This window comes from Sorex araneus, chromosome 1 (genome assembly GCF_027595985.1).
Source record: "Sorex araneus isolate mSorAra2 chromosome 1, mSorAra2.pri, whole genome shotgun sequence".
Taxonomy (NCBI): Eukaryota; Metazoa; Chordata; class Mammalia; order Eulipotyphla; family Soricidae; genus Sorex; species Sorex araneus.
In genome coordinates this window covers 375489960-375509348 of record NC_073302.1, presented here as the reverse complement: position 1 = coordinate 375509348, position 19389 = coordinate 375489960, and the positions used below count along the sequence as shown (strand labels likewise).

The window sequence follows — 19389 nt, the reverse complement described above, 5'->3', positions numbered from 1 at the left end:
ATACTGCTAAGAACAATGATGAATTTTATTACATAAACAGAAAAGTTTTGATACAAATTCACTGTTTACTTTTTCAGTACTTTATAAATTGTGCTGGACAGCAAGTAAAATGAACTGAATCTGTGTTTTGTCAATACAACCATTCTAATGCAAATTAAATGGTGAAGTATCTGGCAATACTCACCGATTGGTTTTCTCTTTTCATTACTAATTATTTGGGGTTGGGAGTTGCTGAATGTTCCTAAACACTTCTAGTTAAAATAAAGACAAAAAGAAACCCAGACTTATGAAGTTTAAAATAGGACTTAGATATTCAATGTGTGTATAATCATGTATAATACAAAATACAGTATAATAGCATTATCCTTGACTTCTTTTATTGGTAATGTTGATAAGAGTAGGTTGCTTATTTAACTTATTTTCACATAAGTTGGAGAAGCAATTATTTGATATTCTGCCTAGAGATATTCATTGGATTGACTAATATCCGTTCTTTGTAACTAGAAATATGACTTTTGTTCATATTCTTATTTTCAATAACACTCCACTTTTTTCTTCTAACTTTACTTCAATTTTATAAAGCATACAAAAAATCCATTTGATAAATTCTTCAAATAAGAAAATAGCTAAAATAAAAATGCTCTTATATTCTTTGATTACTTAATACTTGATTTAGAAAATAAAATATGGATGACTTATTCATTATGGTCATTGAATTTACCAAATTGCAGATACATTTGATACTTTTTAAAGAATTTATATTAAAATATGTAAGGCATTTAGGAAATTGCAGTAAGAGAAACCAAAATTATTTACAAAGGATCATTTATTAAACATGTTTCTTTTTACAAGATACAAAGATTGTCATTCTGAGTGATACATCATGTATGAAAAAATATATATGTACTGAATTTAATTTGAAGACATTCAAAATTTGTATCATCTACCGGCTTGAGAAATCAATTTTATTTTGGCACTTGTCTAACATTATTGCAATACAAGGGAAAAACACTTCCTTGTTAATTAAAATATATTTGCAATAGCTATCATTTTATAGGAATAAAAAACAGATGAGTGTCATAAAAAAAAAACAAACCTCTTCTGCAAGGTAACTGGTTTGTTTATGATCCTAATTTTTTTCAAGCTATAAGAGAGGAAGAATTGAGGAGCTAGGTAAGTTTTATAATAATGTATTAGCAGCAGTTGAGAGAAAATGCAACATAAGATTTGTTTTGTCTGTGGTACAATATGTCCTATCAGACTCTAAAGTATTTTTCTCTACTTGAACACAAGGAAGAATGTGTTGATTGTTTCTGGGATGACAAAATGCATAAAAAGACAAGAAGTTGATTCTGGTTGTCATCGTGATTGCCTATTTTCATCAGCTAATATGAATGCATTGCTAAACTTAGTGAAGACAGGAAAATGATTTAAAGGTAATATATACAGAGTTAAAATACATTTTTTTTATCCACTTAAAGAGTGATTTCAGGCACTGTGGCTGTTTAGAATAAAATGTTTCATGGTTTATTCTGGAAAGCAATTTGTCAGTGCAAGCAAAAGCAAAATACCTGCCCACTTCATACTCATGACCTCGTACATCTGGAATGTTCAAGGCAAGTTCATCTTCCGATTCTTCATTCTGGAGGCATCTTGGATAAAAATGTCTCATGGTTTGTTCTTGATAGCAAATTAACTTTCAGTGCAAGCAAAAGCAAACACATACTTGCTTGTCATACACACAACAATACATCCCAAAGGTGATCAGAGCAAGATCACCTCCATCTTCTCTGTAAAAGTATCTTTAATAGTGGCACTTAGTGTAAACCCCCTAGGACTCACTGAAAATAGACTGGAGATGCCTGGATTTAATAATATTAAAAATTACTGTCATAGTCATCTCTCTCTGTAAACGATGTTTGAGTAAGGCTTGCCATCACAATACTTCTTTCCTGAGAATGGAGCTTATCTTCTCTATTTATCATAAGTGTGCATGCTCTGAACTGTGGTCACTGTCGTGGCTGTCTTCATTTGCTAGAGAGTCCCCCGTTTGCTGGAGGGTGGCTGCACCAATTCCTGAAAGCTCTGACGGGAGCAGGGTTCCTTTTTTCACATTCACCAGTTCCTTTTCTCGGGCTGCAGCTCCTTGCTGTCCTCCTTTCACTCTCTTCCACTTCATTCGCCTATTCTGGAACCAGACTTTCACCTTTAACAAAGAGAAGAAACACAAACAGAAGTTAGGCAGAGAATTTTCCTTCCTTCCTTCCTTCCTTCCTTCCTTCCTTCCTTCCTTCCTTCCTTCCTTCCTTCCTTCCTTCCTTCCTTCCTTCCTTCCTTCCTTCCTTCCTTCCTTCCTTCCTTCCTTCCTTCCTTCCTTCCTTCCTTCCTTCCTTCCTTCCTTCCTTCCTTCCTCACTCAGTGAAAATTAGTTTCCCACTGGCTTGCAAGAACAATGTAATGGAGTGACTATGAAAATAAAAGTTTTTAAAGTGCTTATAATCGATTGCTGTTTGTGTTTTATGGCATGCAACACAAAAGTAGATATCATTGAACTTTAACTTTGAGCAACCCTTTGAGCATTTAATTTGCTCAAAGTTATATGTTCTTAGAGAGTTGGTATAAATTAAAAATGTTATCTGTGTAGCCTCACCCTCCCCTAGAAACGATATTTTATGGGTCTTTATGAAACACTGTGTGTGTGTGTTTGTGTGTGTGTGTGTGTAGCAAGAGCTGAGTTTTCAACCTCCCATAAGTTAGGTATATGTGCTACCACTCGAACCTCATCCTGTTGGTCAGATGTATTATACTCCCAAATTTTTGATGTTGTTGTTTTGGCCCACACTTGGTGGTGCTCAGTGCTTACTCCTAGCTCTATACTTGGTGCCTCTGGATACCATATGATGTCTCAGGTAAGGCAGAGGCAAATGCTTTACCCACTTTAATAATCTGGTCCCTGTATTTTTTAATTCTTTAACTTGCCAGAAAAAAGTCAATAGCTACTTATGAAACTATTCCTGAAAGGTCGTTTTTGTTGCTAAAGTCTACTGCTGTGTTCACAAGATGATTTGATTATTTTGTGAATTGGCTTTGCAGAGATAGATTTCCTTCTTTAAAGGAAAAGTTAACTGATTTGAATCAATATATTTTATATATGTCATTAAATAAAATCTAAAACATACATTTAATGAACATATATTATCAGAACCAGAACAATATTGGCATCATTGCAACTTACTTTTTATTTGATTTTGGTTTCTCAGCCACACCTGGCTGTGCTCTGGGTTTATTCATGACAGGGCTTGGGGGATCTCTGGAGTTCTGGGAATCAAGAGCCTCACTCACTGTGCTCGTTCTCTCTCTCTCTTTCTGTCTCTGTCTCTGTCTTTATCTCTGTGTCTCTTTCTCTCTCTCTCTCGCTCACTCTTGCTCTCTCTCCCTCTCTCTCTCTCTCTCTCTCTCTCTCTCTTTCTCTCTCTCTCTCTTTCTTCAGCCTCCTTGTTGCATCTTCCTGATCAGGTATCATTTTTTTCCTCTCATATTCAATTTTCTATTGTCGTATGTTTTTGTTTAGCTAAGCTAAATATTTCTTCTACATTAAATTTTTTGGTCTATCTCACTCTCAAAGTTACTACAGTTCTAAAAATGCAGTGGTGTTTATAATGGCCAACTCTTTATCTAGGACAAAAAGCAAAATAAAATAACATTTTCAACTGAAACCCTTAGGAATATTTGACTTTGTAATTTTAGGCTTACTGAAATAGATTATTAACTACAAATTTATTATTTTATTAATGTTGATTAAAAGTACTACATTTATTCATTTTTAATAATTATATTATTGCACTGCATGAGTAAACTATAGATTATGCATTATTCTTTTCGCGGACAACTGCTCTTATTATATGTACAATTGCTTTTATTGTATTTCTTTTAAAAATGATACAGCATAATTGCCTTTGTGTTCTAATAAAAGTTATTTGATATATTAGGGGCCAGGGAGATGGCTTAAAGAATTGAAGCATATTTTACTTGTGGTTATATTCCTGGCACTGCATGATCTCCTTTCTACAATGTAGTATGATCCAAAAACAAAAGACAAAAGAATTTCTCTGAGTGTACATTAAGGAGTCCTATCAGTGGGTGATTAGGTGTAAGAGTCTTCAATTTAAACCCATAAAAAACCTCAACAACTTTTAAATAACTTTCAAAGTTGTGTGACTTTAAATTTACATCCCCAGAGTGCAGGGTGAGAAGTGCTTATTTATACACATCTTCTTGCTATTTGGATTTAATCAGTTTTTAATTCCCCAATACAATGACTATATATATTATCATACCATGTGATTATGTTGATTTTCTGTGATATTAACATCATCAGAATGTTGAGCCTTTTGACAATGTCTAGAATAGGTTATTAACCTATTAACCTTGGTCAGAATAGGTTATTTGATTTAAATGGTAAAAAAAAACCCAAAAATAAGAAGTTGTACATTAAATTAAAAAAAATTCGTATATGGAAAAAAGAAAACCCTGGCTGAATTGAAAAGATACCCACTGAATAGGAGAAAATATGTGCAAATACACATATATATAATACATCAGATAAAAAGCTAATACCCAAGCTATGTAAAACAGCCACAAAGCTTAACAACAATAAAATTCATAACTCCATCAAAAACAGGGAGAGGAAATGAACAGACATGTTTCTGAAGAGGACATACAGATTATTAGTAGGTATATGAAAAAGTGCTTATTGTCAATTATTAGGAAAATACAAATCAATATTACAATGATATATAATCTCACATCAATGATAATAGTATATGTAAAAAAGACCTAGAACTACAGTGTTGGTAGGAATGTGCTGGAAAGGTACTAATTTACTCCTACTGGTGGTGAGAATACCATGTGTTCAGTCCTGATGGAAAACAGTATAAAATGTATATATTAAAATAGAGCTTTCATATGATTCAGAAATCACATGTTATAGCATTTATCCCCAAGTACAAAATTATTAATGAAAAGATGCATCAAAAATTACGCTCATTACAGCACTTAGTACAAAGGTCAGGACATGGAAACAACCCAAATGTCTGATGACAGATGAATGGAAAGAGAAGTTGTGTCATATTTATGTAATGGAATATTGTGCAGCTGTAAAAATTATAAAATCATGCAGTTTGTGCAAATGTGAGTGAAAGGAGATGGTTTTATATTATACTAAATAAGTCAGAGAAAGTAAGACAAATATCAGAGGATCTCACTCAAAGAGAGACAAGAGAATAGAGAGTATTAAACAACGATAAGCTCTTGGCCTTGGATTACAACACTCACGAAGCAAGAGGAAGAAGAAAGGGAGGCAAGAAGAGGTGGACTAGAGGTGACCTAGGGAGAGTGGTGGGGAGTCTTGGGTACATTGGTGTTGGTGGGGTGCAATAGGTTTGTACGTAAGTAACATTAACTTTAACAATATTGTACCATGTTAGCTAACCTGAGTGAGACTCCAAACTGATCAAGACCAAAAAACTTACTTTACTTATTATGGATAACAAATTTTCCGGGGGCAATTTATCACATAGTGTTATTTTTTCTGGTATCACTTTTTCAACTCTAGATAAATCAAGTTTTCATATATGCATGACTTCATCGTTTCTGCCAATTTTTCTATTCCTCTGATAAAAGGCTCTATTATAATTTTGCTATGTATTTGGTAAGAAGTCTGCTTTGTTCTCTATTAGGAATACTTTGAATGTTCTCCTTATTTTTCTAAACATTCTTAATCAAATTACTCTTTAAGTAGAATGCATCTTTCCCAAATTGAATCTTTATTGAGAAAAGGAGTTGAGAGAATTTTTCTGTATTGATTGGCTCAAATAATACAATTTAAAATCTAAATGTTGGGATCCAAACAATAGGTCAATAGGTAAACCCCTTGCCCTACATGCAGATGCTGGGTTCGTTCTCTGGCATTCTACATGTTTTCCTGAGCACTGAGCACAGAGCCATTAGTAAACCCTGAGCACCACTGGGCATGACTCAAAACAAAATAAACAAATGAGTAAAATCTAGAAGTTATGCTTTCTTCAATAGTGAAAATTTTATAAATAAGAGTCATTCCTGCCAAACATTGATTTGAACTCTTTATTAAAGTTATTCATGTCCTCTTATTGCTGCCTCTGATGTATAAATTCACAATATCACAATATCTGTTGTTATGGTTCAAGTAAATTACAGAAAAATCAAAGAAAATATGTATCTTCACTATCAAACAATTTCCTAAGATGGCCAGAAACAAACAGATTGATAGTTGAAATAATGCCATCACTCTATTTGAATATTACCTTAAATATCTCTTTTCAAGAAACAAACAACCATAAAACCAAACATCTGGATGAAAATTAACTACTTTGGGGATAAATCTAAATGTCCCTAACATCTGGAATTTATAGATTTAATATTGTTTCTATTTACTTCTGTGCAGTTGAAATACCGTAGACACTGTCAACAACTATTTTTTCACATCTTTAAAATGCGAAAACATGTAACAAGTAATTTTATAAATAAAATCTTAATATTTAAGCCCATTTTCATGGATTGAATCTTATCTTAGCAACTGATCTAGTAAACCTAAAGTAAATGTACCTTGGAAAGACTTAACCAGGTAATTCAGTAGTCAGCAGTTGAACCAAAGAATTAGAATCAAAGATTTTCTAATGATAAAAATGAAAAGCTGGGAAACAAAATCAACTTTTCCTCTTCCTGTTTTATTAAGGGAAAGAATACTCCAGCTATTTCCAAGAACCTCATGGGAGCTATCAATAATTGACTGTTCAAATAGCAGTGTCAGCCAACGTGAGAAAGTGTCTGTGCATCTAGGATGCAGGGTGAAGAGAATGACAAATGACTGCATTACTATTAAGGGTTGGCTTTCACATCTATCTTCTATTTTAGTGTGATATTAATTATCAAAAAAATTTTAATGCTGTTTTTTTAATTGAGTCACTGTGAGATACAGTTACAAAGCTTTCATGATTGACTTTCAGTCATACAATGATCGAACACCCATCTCTCCGCCAGTGCACATATTCCACCACCAATGTCCCCAGTCCCACCACTCCTCCTGCTTCTACGGTAGACAATTTCTCCATATCTTTTCTACTTTTTGGCATTATTTTTTTTTTAATCAAAAAAACATTTATCCTTTGTCTTTTTCTTTCTTCTTCTTTTTTTAGTTTCCAAGCTGCTTTTACTTCTAATTAAGATCTGTGGTTTCAGGTTCACCCACATCCAACTTTTTTTTATACAAGTTGAAATAAATAGACATCTTTTAGTATGTTAAGTGAAACTGTGTCACTACCACATGAATACATGATCTCTGGCAATTTGAGTGGAAGCATTAGCATTAAATATGACCATTTTTTCTTTCACTGAAAAAATCTGAAGAGCCAATTATTGAATACATGGAATTTGTATATTCTGAGCTATTGTTGGCACTTATATTTATCTTTTTACACTACTGAGATCAAGTAGAAGGATGACCTCTGTTCCCAACATTTTTCCTAATCCCTTGGATTATGTTTAATAATTACTATCAATACGTTACTATCAATATCCTGTCTTGAGGTAGCACTGTAGCACTGTCGTCCCATTGTTCATTGATTTGCTCGGGCAGGCACCAGTAATGTCTCCATTGTGAGACTTGTTGTTACTGTTTTTGGCACATCAAATATGCCATGGGGAGCTTTCCAGGTTCTGCCATGTGGATGGGATACTCTCGGTAGCTTGCCGGGCTCTCCGAGAGGGACGAAAAAATAGAACCTTGGTCGGCTGCATGCAAGGCAAACACTGTACCCACTGTGCTATAGATCCAGCCCGTCTTGAGGTAATACTGGATATATATATGTATATATATATATATACACACATACATATTATACAAACTTTGTATTGCATATATATCTGTATCTATAGGAGATATTTTCCATGACCCCATGAATGCCAAATTTTGTGGATACTCAAGTCACTTACATAAAATAATGTATTATTTGCAAAATCTACCTAAACCTTTACCTATAATTTGAATTAATTCTAGACAGTGTATAAAACAGATAATATTCAATATAAGGTCACTGTTATGTACATAGTTATTATACCACATTGGGAAATAATGAGAAAAACAAAGTCTCAACGATTGGGCAAATAGCTAAGTGAACAGGAATACATGCTATACATGCACTGGGATTGACTATGAACACTGACACCACATGAATCCCCTAAGGTCACTGGGTAGAGGCCTGCAGGTCACCAGTTTCATCTAGGAGTGGAGCTAGGGGCCTGCAAGCATCACAGGAACAGTTCTGTTTATTTGAAGTCTATATTCATTTACTTGTTCTGGAACACTTAGGTGTTTACAGACCCAGGTTACCATAATTAGTTCTGTAATGAACATTGGTGTGCATATACCTTTTCACATTAATGTCTTATGTAAAGAGTGGCAATAGCAGATCATATATAAATTCCATTTTTAATTTTTTGAGGAGGTTGAGGTTTTTTGATAACACCTGACCATTGATGTTAAAGGGTTATTACTGGCTCTGCACTCAGGAATCACTTCTATGGTGCTAGGGGAGCTGTATAGGATACTGGGGATCTGCATGCCCATTATCAATGCCCTCTCTACTGTACTATCACTCCAGCCCCCACTTTTTAGTTTTTTGACAACACTCCATGCTGTTTTCTATAGTGGCTGAACCAGTATATGTTATTAGCTATAGTGAGCCAAGATTCTTTTTCCTCCACATTAGCAACTGTTCTAATATTTCTAATGTAAGCCATTCTTATCAGTGTGAGTTCATAACTCATTGTTCTGTTGATTTGCATTTTCCTGGTAATCAATGATAATTAATATATTTCATGTATATGTGACATCAGCATTTCTTCATTGGGAAATGTACATTCTTCCCAGTTTTTTAATGGTGTTATTTCTTTTTTGTCTATTTTTGTTGTTGGATTTCGTGAAGGTTTATCTATCTTGGATATTATGCATTATGGCTCTTCAGATATATGTTGGGCAAATGTATTTTTCAGTTTGTTAGGATGTCTTTTTTTTTTACTGAAAGTTTCCTTCATAGTGGTGAAATATTTTTAGTTTAATGTAGTTTTATATTTGCTGTTGTTTTTCATGCTAATGAAGTTGAATCATTGTCCGATGCAGATATCATGCAGTGTTTGCTATGTTTTCTTCAGTGTTTTTATTATGGATTCTGATCTATCCTTTAAGTATTTAATCCATTGTGTGCAAGGTGTGAAATAATGATCCAGTTTCAGCCCTTTGCATGTGCTATCAAGTTTTATCAGCTCCATCTTTTGAAGATGTTTGCATTTTTCTCTTTATGTTTTGACTCTGTTGCCATAAATTAATGTCCATGTATATCTATGTATATATATATCTGGATTATCAAATATATTCCTTTGGTTTGAGTGTCTGCTTTTATTCTAATGCGACACTGATTCAATTACTATGACTCTGGCTATTGATATTCCATACTTTGTCAATATGAATTTATCTTACTGCAGCTGGATGAAAGAGACATTGATTAGAAGAATTGATGATGGAATATGGGACAGAATACTCACTTAAAGTGATGGGTATAAATTAATGACTAGATAGAGCTATAAAATGATTCTTTAAAGAAAGAATACCTAAAATTGCAGACTATAAAAGTAGTTATGGATTTCACTGAATAGACATTATTTCTGGCCAAAAAGCATATTTTGTTAGCTAAAAATTTTCACATAAGCTTATTGAAATAAACCTGCAAAGGATAGAGATTGTTGAAACTGCTGAGCAAGAGACAAAATCACTACTTAGAACAAGAAAGATTATCCTGATAGTCATCCAAAATTGATGCCTATTTAGAAAATACATGGTATTGAGCTGTTTAGTCATTTATGAATAACAAGCAACACGTAATTCTTATCTTCACCTCTGGAATATGATCCAGTTAGGTGGGATTTTCCATTTATCTTGGCATTGTTATCAAGAATATATTGTGCAGTCTGGCAATTATTTTAGCTAACTGACAAATCTGCAACATCGTGCCTTTGACTGAAAAGATCTCTCTGAAATTGAACGATCTTTTCTCCCTTCTATATTTAGCAGTTTATACTGTATAAAAAATATCCGTTTTGGCTTGGAGAGACAGTAGAGCAGCAAGACGCTTATTTTGCATGCAGCGGACTAGGTTCAATAACTGGCACCACGTACATCCCCCCCTTCTACCCAGAGCCCAAATAGAAGTGAGATCTGAGCCCACAGTCTGGAGTACATCCTTCACCAGTTAGGTGGGACTCAAATACAAAAGTGAATATATATATGCATAGTCACTCCTTTTTTATAATTTCATACTGCTGTTTTCTCTCTCTTTTCCCCTGTGAGACACCTTCCAAGTTTATTTGGGTGGATGGATGAGCCAGAATAAGCTCATCAATTTTTAAAAATACTATGGAGTAGGAGACCCTTTAAATTGACTGCTCGAAATATTCCGACGAATTCTGCCAGCTAAGGATTATTAGCTGCTGACTGATATGAGTAAACGAGAAACTAGAAATTGGTGACTAAAATCTCTGGGATCACTGGGATGGTAACTTTTCCTGCAAACCACATCATATAATTAAAAATGTCTGAAGTTTTATTTGGTTCAAATGTCTCCATTTTTAAATAATATATTAGTTTTTTTCAATAGCTACATACCGTGGGTAGTAAATGAGCTCAAAAGCGCTACAGATTTCCATTCATTTTAAAGTCATTGCATCATGAAAGACAAATATAAGTGCGTGGCACGTTTAGTGTATGAGATCTCATTATTGTTCTCCAATATGGACTTGAAAATTCAAAGTTTGAGTGATATTTAAGTATTTAACCAATATCATGTTTTTGTAAAATAAAACTAATAATTATCACAAGATATTACAATGAAATGCAGGAGAATTATGATGCATGTTATTTAATATGTACATGTTATTAACTGATTATGTAAGTAAAGTCAGGTATATATAGAAGTACTCTAATTACAACATAATTTTCATATAGGAAAAAGCTAATTCTATAAAACTAATTGTGCTATAAATTAAAATTGCTTAATATGTGTGTATCCTGTGTATTATATACATATATATTTTATCCCTGAATTTAAATTTTTAAAGGTGTCAGAGCCAGAGGAATAGTTCAGTGGGTAGGTCACTTTCCTTGCTTGCAATTAACCTGAATTTGATTCCTAGTATCCTATATGGTGATCCAAGCTTGCCAGGAGTGATCCTTGAGCACAGAGGCAGAAGCCCTGAACACTGCCAGGCATTGCTCCTCCAAGATTTATAAAGGATTTTACTAAGTTAAAATATTATATTTAGGATAAAAAATTCTATTAGAATAAACAGCTTTTAAAATTTGGAGTTATATTTAATAATCTCTGGTTTATACATTTAAGTTACATTACAAAAGCTGTTATTTCAATGCATAAAATAAAAAAGTGTATTTCTATAGCTAGAATATTTTCCACATATAAATTTTATAAAATGCATGATTTAAGAATACATAGGATAAAGATATAAGTTCCAGAGATAAACATTCATAACATGAATGGAACTTCAAGGTATTAATATAGTAATATCCAAATTTAAAAAGAATGAAAAGGGTTACATTTACAAATACACCTACAAGTTTAAAAGTACAACTTTATGGGGCTGGAGTGATAGCACAACGGGTAGGGCGTTTGCCCTGCACTCGGCCTACCAAGGTTCGAATCCGAGCATCCCATATGGTCCCCTGAGCACTGCTAGGGGTAATTCCTAAGTACATAGGCCAGGAGTAACCCCTGTGCATAGCCAGGTGTGACCCCCCCCCAAAAAAAAAACACCAAAAAAAAAAAGTACAACCTTAAGAAAATATAAACAGGACATATTTCATTAAACATGAGCCATGGTCTGTTAAAAAACATATACTTATATACTTCAACACGTTAAAGCAAAAAAGTATATATTTTTCTGATAAATTTAACAGCAAAATTTAGCCTTGAAAATAGATAAATCTCTCAGATTCATAACTTAAGAAATTGCATGTGCATTGAAGTATAGTTACCAAATTAACATTGGCATATTCAGGAATATCCTTCCATAAAATCCTACCATTTCTCTCTTACAATATTTAATATATTACATCTCTTAATACTTCCCTTAATTTTGTATCTTCTGTCCATTTTAGTAGAGTCTTTCTAGCTTGTGTTAATAAGATTTTTATTTCTAGCTCAATGATTATATTGGAAAAGAATTGGATAGAAAATATCTCCTACCTACCCTCATTCATTGCTGGTGGGAATACCAAACGGTGCAAGGCTTTTTGGAAAACAATATGGACATTCCTCAAAAAAATAAAAATTGAGTTCTCATCTGATCCAGCAATACCATGTCTGGAAATATATCCTGGGGCTCCAAAAGCACTCAACAGAAAAACCATCTGCACCTCTATGTACATTGCAGCACTATTCACAATAGCCAGAATCTGGAAACAACCTAAGTGCCTGAGAACAGACATATGAATAAAGAAACTACGGTACATCTCTACAATGGAATAATACCCAGCTATTAGAAAAAATGAGGTCGTGAAATTTTCCTACAAATGGATGACTTGGAGAGTATCATGTTGAGTGAAATGAGTCCTAAGGAAAGGGAGAGGTATAGAATGACTGCATTTATTTGTGGGATATAAAAAAAGGTATGAAACTAATATCCAAGGCCAGGTAAAATGGGCCAGGAGGACTGACCAATGGTTGGTCGATTGTGTGGAGGATGGAGGCTAGTTAAAATAGAGGATGATCCATTATGACAATATTAGTTGGAAATGATCACTGGACAAAACCTAGTGTTGAAAGCAGGTAAAAGGATATTCATGGTAAACTTTCAGCATCTGTATCGAAAACCATAATGCCTAAAATGAGAGGGAAAGAAAGAGAAAGGGAGAGAGAGAGAAGAATGATGCCTGTCATAGAGGTAGGCTGCGGGGGAGAGGGGTGCTTAACGGGGTGTGGGGAAACTAGGGACACTGGTCCTGGAAAATTACTCCAGTGAAGGGATAGGTGCTGGAACATTGTATGACTGAAATGCAATCGTGAACAATTTTGTAAGGCTCTATCACAGTAATTCAATAAAAACTTTAAAATTAATATTTTTTTTTAAAAAAGAAAAAAGTATCTCCTACCTGTAGATGGTACTTGTATTCTATAGATTATGGTAAAACAACTTTAAGATCTATGCTGATGTATAAATCTGAACAGAAGAAAGAGCAGGGAGTTTTAATTTCATTTTGTACTTTGTGGAGATTGTTTCTTGTTTGCTTGCACAGAATTACAAATAACAAATCTGGGTTTTGGGGCTCAGATATTTTTAAAAACAATTTAAACTTTCTATTAAATAACACCTCACTACAGATTTAGTTTTCACTGAAAGTTTATATTCAAATGCAGTAACCTCCTTTACCTCAAGTAATACCAGGTATGCTTTACCATCATTTATGAATATCAGGGAATCTATTATTAAACAAAACTGCATGCAACAGAGTCAAGTTGTCCCAGAGGAGAAAGCCATTATCTCACTGACTATAGCTCCAAGAAAGATACATTAGGTAAGGAAGGGAAGCATTAGACACATCCACTAGAGTCCAGTCAAAATTCTGGACCTTTAAAAAAAGGTTTGTATGTATATACATACATATATATATATATTATACACACACACACACACACACACACACACACACACACACATGAGGCTGGAGCTATAGCACAGTGGTTGGGCGTTCGCCCTTCATGTGGCCGACCCATGTTCGATTCCTCTGCCCCTCTCAGAGAGCCCGGCCAGCTACCGAGAGTATCGAGCCTGCAGGGCAGAGCCTGGCAAGCTACCTGTGAGTATTAGATATGCCAAAAACAGTAACAATAAGTCTCTCAATGAGAGACGTTACTGGTGCCCGCTCGAACAAATCAATGAGCAACGAGATGACAGTGATGACACATACATGTCTACATACATACACATCCAAATGTAATATATATATATATATTACATTTACACATACACATGTATAGTTTATACATGGAGTTGCACTTATAATTATCTACAAATATAGAAAGTTGTGAAGGAACTTTATCTAAAATAACTTTAATTTGGGGCTGGAGCGATAGCACAGCAGGTAGGGCATTTGCCTTGTACGTGGCCGACCCGAGTTCGATTCGTCTGTTCCTCTTGGAGAGCTTGGCAAGCTACCGAGATTATCCCATCTGCAGGGCAGAGCCTGGCAAGCTACCCGTGGCGTATTCAGTATGGCAAAAACAGTAACAAGTCTCATAATGGAGATGTTACTGGTGCCTATTCAAGCAAATTGATGAGAAATGAGATGACAGTGAACTTTAATTTATAAAAATTTGATGGAAATAATCATATAGTATAACTACACAGTATACCAGTACTCAGTCTAAAACAAGAATTTTAAAAAAGATAAAACCCTTTTTGTAGCAACAAGAATGGACCTAGAAGTTAGTAAGTTTAGTAAAATAAGTCAGATGGCGAAAGACAAACATAAAGGGTTCATATGTGGTACACAGATAAAACAAAGAAATGAACTGAATAAAACAATAATAAACTTTTTAAAATGTATAGAAACAAAATATCCAAGTTAAAGACAGAATTGCTTCTAAAAATAACTTATTCTTAACCAGAAGTAAAAGAAAAAGTCTCTGCTTTAGGATCAGATAATCAAAGTAACAATTTCCAGATTAGAAAGTACAGAAAGTACTTACTTTTTTCTTGACTAGGAACATTGTACCAAATTCTATCAGTTCTGTAGATTGGTTTCTAACTTCCTTCATGTTTAGTAATGTTACAGCATTGTTATATTTTCTAAATTTCACATACTTAATATAGAGCTATCTATCTCTAATTCCTTACCTTCCTACCCCACTTTCAGATAAAAAAAATAATCAAACAGATGTCTGATGTTGTTGACTTTGGAAACTGTTTTGAGTAATTCAGACGCATGCTTATAGAACAAAATTTATATGTAAAGTTTAAGGAAAGAAAATACTGTATTGCTTAAGTTGGGTACCAATCACAATAGTTTATTATAATCATAATAGATTGGGTACCAATCATATCAACTACCAGTATACAAATCCACATGAAAGTATGTATCTGTATATTTTCTCTCCTCAAAACCATATAACAAAACTGAAATTATAAAATTAAGAAAAGAAAAGCTAGATAAATTCAGCAACTGAATAACCCTCTTGTGATATATATTAATTTACCAATGCCCTGTTAAAGTTTACTTGGTTCCAATAGGGAAGTGGTACATAGAGTAAAGAAAGGAAATGCAACACTATCCGTAGGGCATCAATCATATCTGCACTGTCCATTACGCTGCTTGCATATGTGTTCTTAAAGATTACCAACAGTAAATTACCCATAGGCTAGATTCTAAAACAAATAAGAATAGATACAGGGAGTGCACTAAGGACCTTCACTGACCACTAAATAAAATCCAAGAAAAAACATACTATGTTATTAAACCAAAATAATATTAGGTATTATTTACTAGATTTGTAGATCATAAATAATTTTAAAGTTTACTGAATAAATTGGTACCAAAATGTTGCATGTCAGAGAGCAATGCAATTTGAAAAAATAGTCCACCAGTAAGGCAGAAATGCTCACAATGATCATATACCCCTACTTACCTTAGCTTCCTTGAACTTTAGTGGCACCATTGACAATTCCTGGATATTAGAGTGTAAACAGAAGTGGCATGATTCATTTCCAATTGTAATGTTTAGAAGTCACCAACTTTTCCTTACCTCTTGGTTGTTACTAAGGACAATAGCAGTCAAGATGCCAGAGATTCAGATTGGACCAATAATAATTTGCAATGCTGGCCTTACAAAGTTCAGTATGGGAAGTGAGAAAAAAATGTTAAGTTATGTTTTTGAGGTTTAGAAGTTAATGTGTCACTGCAACATAACACACCTTGTCTGGATTAATAATGAAACTAATTTGCCATTGTCAAATAAGGAGATTTTAAAAATGTGAACAAATAAAATTCCTTGTCGTATGTCATCTTTACATAAAATAAATAGTATTCCAAACCAAAAATATTGGAAAGGCATTGCAGAAAAAGAATCATTCTTAAATTGAGTAATTATAATTTTATTTAAAACATTGCTATCTTGTGGATGGAGAGATAGTACAGGGAGTAGAGTGGTTGCCTTGCACATAGCAGACCTGGGTTTGATCCCAGCACCTCATATAGTTGACCCACTAGCCCACCAAGAGTGATTGATGAGTGCAAAGCCAGGAGTAAGTCCTGAGAACCACCAGATATGGCCCCCAAACCAAAATAAATATATATGTATGTATATATGTGTGTATATATAATATATATATATACATATATATAAAATGGGCTGGAGGGATAGCACAGGGGTAGGGCATTTGCCTTGCATGCGGCCGACCTGAGTTTGATTCCTTTGTCCCTCACATGGAGCCCAGCAAGTTACTGAGAGTACCTTGCCTGCATGGCAGAGCCTAGCCAGCTACCCGTAGCATATTTGATATGCCAAAAATAGTAACAACAAGTCTCACAATGGAAATGCTACTGGTACCCGATCGAGTAAATCGATCAGCAACGTGATGGCAGTGATAGTGATATATATAATATATATAATATGTATTTTGTATATACATATATATGTGACACTGCAATTTTGTCTTTAAATGTGTCAATTGGGTGGAAAAAACTTTATGAGACAGTATGTCAATTGTTCAACTGATATTTAAATCACCAGGGATTTAAATATATCAAAAAAGCAAGATGATATTTGGTCTAAAGCAATTAAAAATATCATTCCATGGCAATGCTCAACCTCACCTGTCTTTCAGTGAGATCCAAGTTCACCGCTATCTCATAGCGTCGCAGTCTAGTCAGGTAATTATGATGGGCAAACTCTGCTTCAAGTTCTCTGATTTGCTCTTTGGTAAAAGCTGTCCTTTCCTTTCTGGGTTTGCTATTGACTTCTGACTTGTAGTTTCCTTCCTGGGAGTCTAGAAAACAACAGAAACAACAAAAGAGAAAATTTGATTTAGTTCCTGTACTCAAAAACATTGGATCTTATAAACCCTATCACAGACATTTATTATCGAATTACTTTAATGAAAGAAACATAAACCAAAGACAATCAGATTGAACTCAGATTACGGGGAAAGATAGACTTCTGTCCTGAAGTAACCCCTACCTTACTTAGGGAAGCATCTATTTATCTTCTTTAAAAATCACTGTCACTGGGGCCAGAGCGATAGCACAGCGGGTAGGGCATTTGCCTTGCACGCGGCCAACCCGCGTTCGATCCCCGGCATCCCAATTACTCCAAGCACCGCCAGAAGTAATTCCTGAGTGCAAAACCAGGAGTAACCCCTGAGCATCGCTGGGTGTGACCCAAAAAGCAAAAAAAAAAAAATCACTCTCAGTATCACTGTCATCCCGTTGCTCGTGGATTTGTTCGAGTGGGCACCAGTAACATCTCTCATTGTGAGACTTATTGTTACTGTTTTTGGCATATCCATAAAAACATAAATTGGAAATTTTCTTACAACAGTAAGAGGAAAATAAAATTAGAAAGCAGAAAAGATATAAATTTTTTGTCTCAGATTTACTTAACATTTATACTTGTGATCTAGTACAATTAAACAGACTGATCCTAAAAAAATTAAAAAAAAGATTGTAACCAGTTTATGAATATTTGAGCAATCAAATGTAAGACCAGGGCCTCATAAAGTACGGTCAAGCTCAGTACAGATAAATGTGACATATATACATATGCATATATATGTGTGTGTATGTATCACTGTCACTGTCACTGTCATCCCATTGCTCACCGATTTGCTCGAGAGGGCATCAGTAATGTCTCCATTGTGAGACTCGTTGTTACCGTTTTTGGCATATCGAATGCACCATGGGTAGCGTGCCAGGCTCTGCCTTTCAGGCGAAATACACTCAGTAGCTTGCCAGGCTCTCCAAGGGGGTGAAGGAACCAAACTCGGGTCAGCCACGTGCAAGGCAAATGCCCTACTGCTGTGCTATCTGAGCTATGAAATGCAATAGAATTCTAATGAGAATTCTAATTACAATAATAATTCTAATGGAAGTGCTAATGAAAAGAGTCAAAGTTTATTGCTTGCATATCTGTGGAAAGAGGATTATATTAGATGAAAGACAACACTTTCTGATTTATATATATACACACATATATATATGTACATATATATACATGTATGTGTATATACACATATATATGAGCCTAGAATGCTCCAAGAGGATAACAAAGACCAAACAATTCTCATCTATTAGTTTGCATAGCACTGTCCAATATGTAATTTATAAAGTTACGTCTATATAACTTGAAAATAGAAAGTTTTAAAATGTTTATATTATATATGAAATAAATGCATGATGTGAAATATATATAGCATAAATTCATAAAAGTTAATGATAATTTATAGTATAACATTCCATCTTCTTTCTGAGGATCCAAGAAATACAGAAAATAATCTATCTTTGAAGTATCTTGCAATAAATATAAGATACATCACCAATATACCATAAAAATAATATATCTCTATTTTTTTAACTCCACATAAGCTAAATACAGGCAATTATACTAGCTTCTGTAATTCTCATCAAGTTCATCTTTAATATAATAGAAATACAATCATGATAATTTGGAGTATTTAACCTTCTTTTTCATTTTCCATTGGAAAATAGCTGGATGCTCCCTCATTACTATCATATGATCAAGCAATCCCATTTCTGGATATATATCTAAAAATATATAATATTTATATATATAATTATAATATATAATTATTAAATCAAAAATTATATCCACTTTAATGTATTTGCATCATTATTTGCAATAGCTAAGGTTTGGAAACAATCAAAATGCCCATTAATAGATAACTAGAAAAAGAAGCTGTGTATCGGCACACAATAGAATTCAATAAACTATAAAAAGAGTAAAAGTTTGTTACTTGCAACCCAATAGAAAGAGTATTATGTGAGATGAATGAAGTCAGAAGATAAAAGACAAATTTTTTTGGTTTTGTGTTTGTTTGTTATTGTGCTAAAAGCTTTTAAAAATGATCAAGGTCCTTTTATTCTTGCCTTAATTTCTTTTGCTAATGTAGTTTATTCTAAATAATTTTCTGATGTTGTGGCCCTATGTAGAGTATCAACTATTTCCTTGTATGCATTTCATGGTTTGTGTTCTAACATTCAAATATGCAATTCAT

At 33.9% G+C, this 19389-nt stretch overlaps 1 protein-coding gene across 1 annotated transcript in view; it reads right to left on the bottom strand.

Annotated features, from left to right (window-relative positions):
• Positions 1–650: 650 nt before the first annotated feature.
• Positions 651–19389, bottom strand: part of MEOX2 (mesenchyme homeobox 2) — a 68185-nt gene continuing 49446 nt past the window's right edge. The window contains exons 2-3 of the mRNA XM_004602228.2: positions 16973–17145; positions 651–2206 (exon numbers count right to left, since the gene is read on the bottom strand). Coding sequence (XP_004602285.1) covers positions 1982–2206; positions 16973–17145 — 398 coding nt within the window. The 3' untranslated portion in view covers positions 651–1981. The remainder of the gene's footprint in view (positions 2207–16972; positions 17146–19389) is intronic.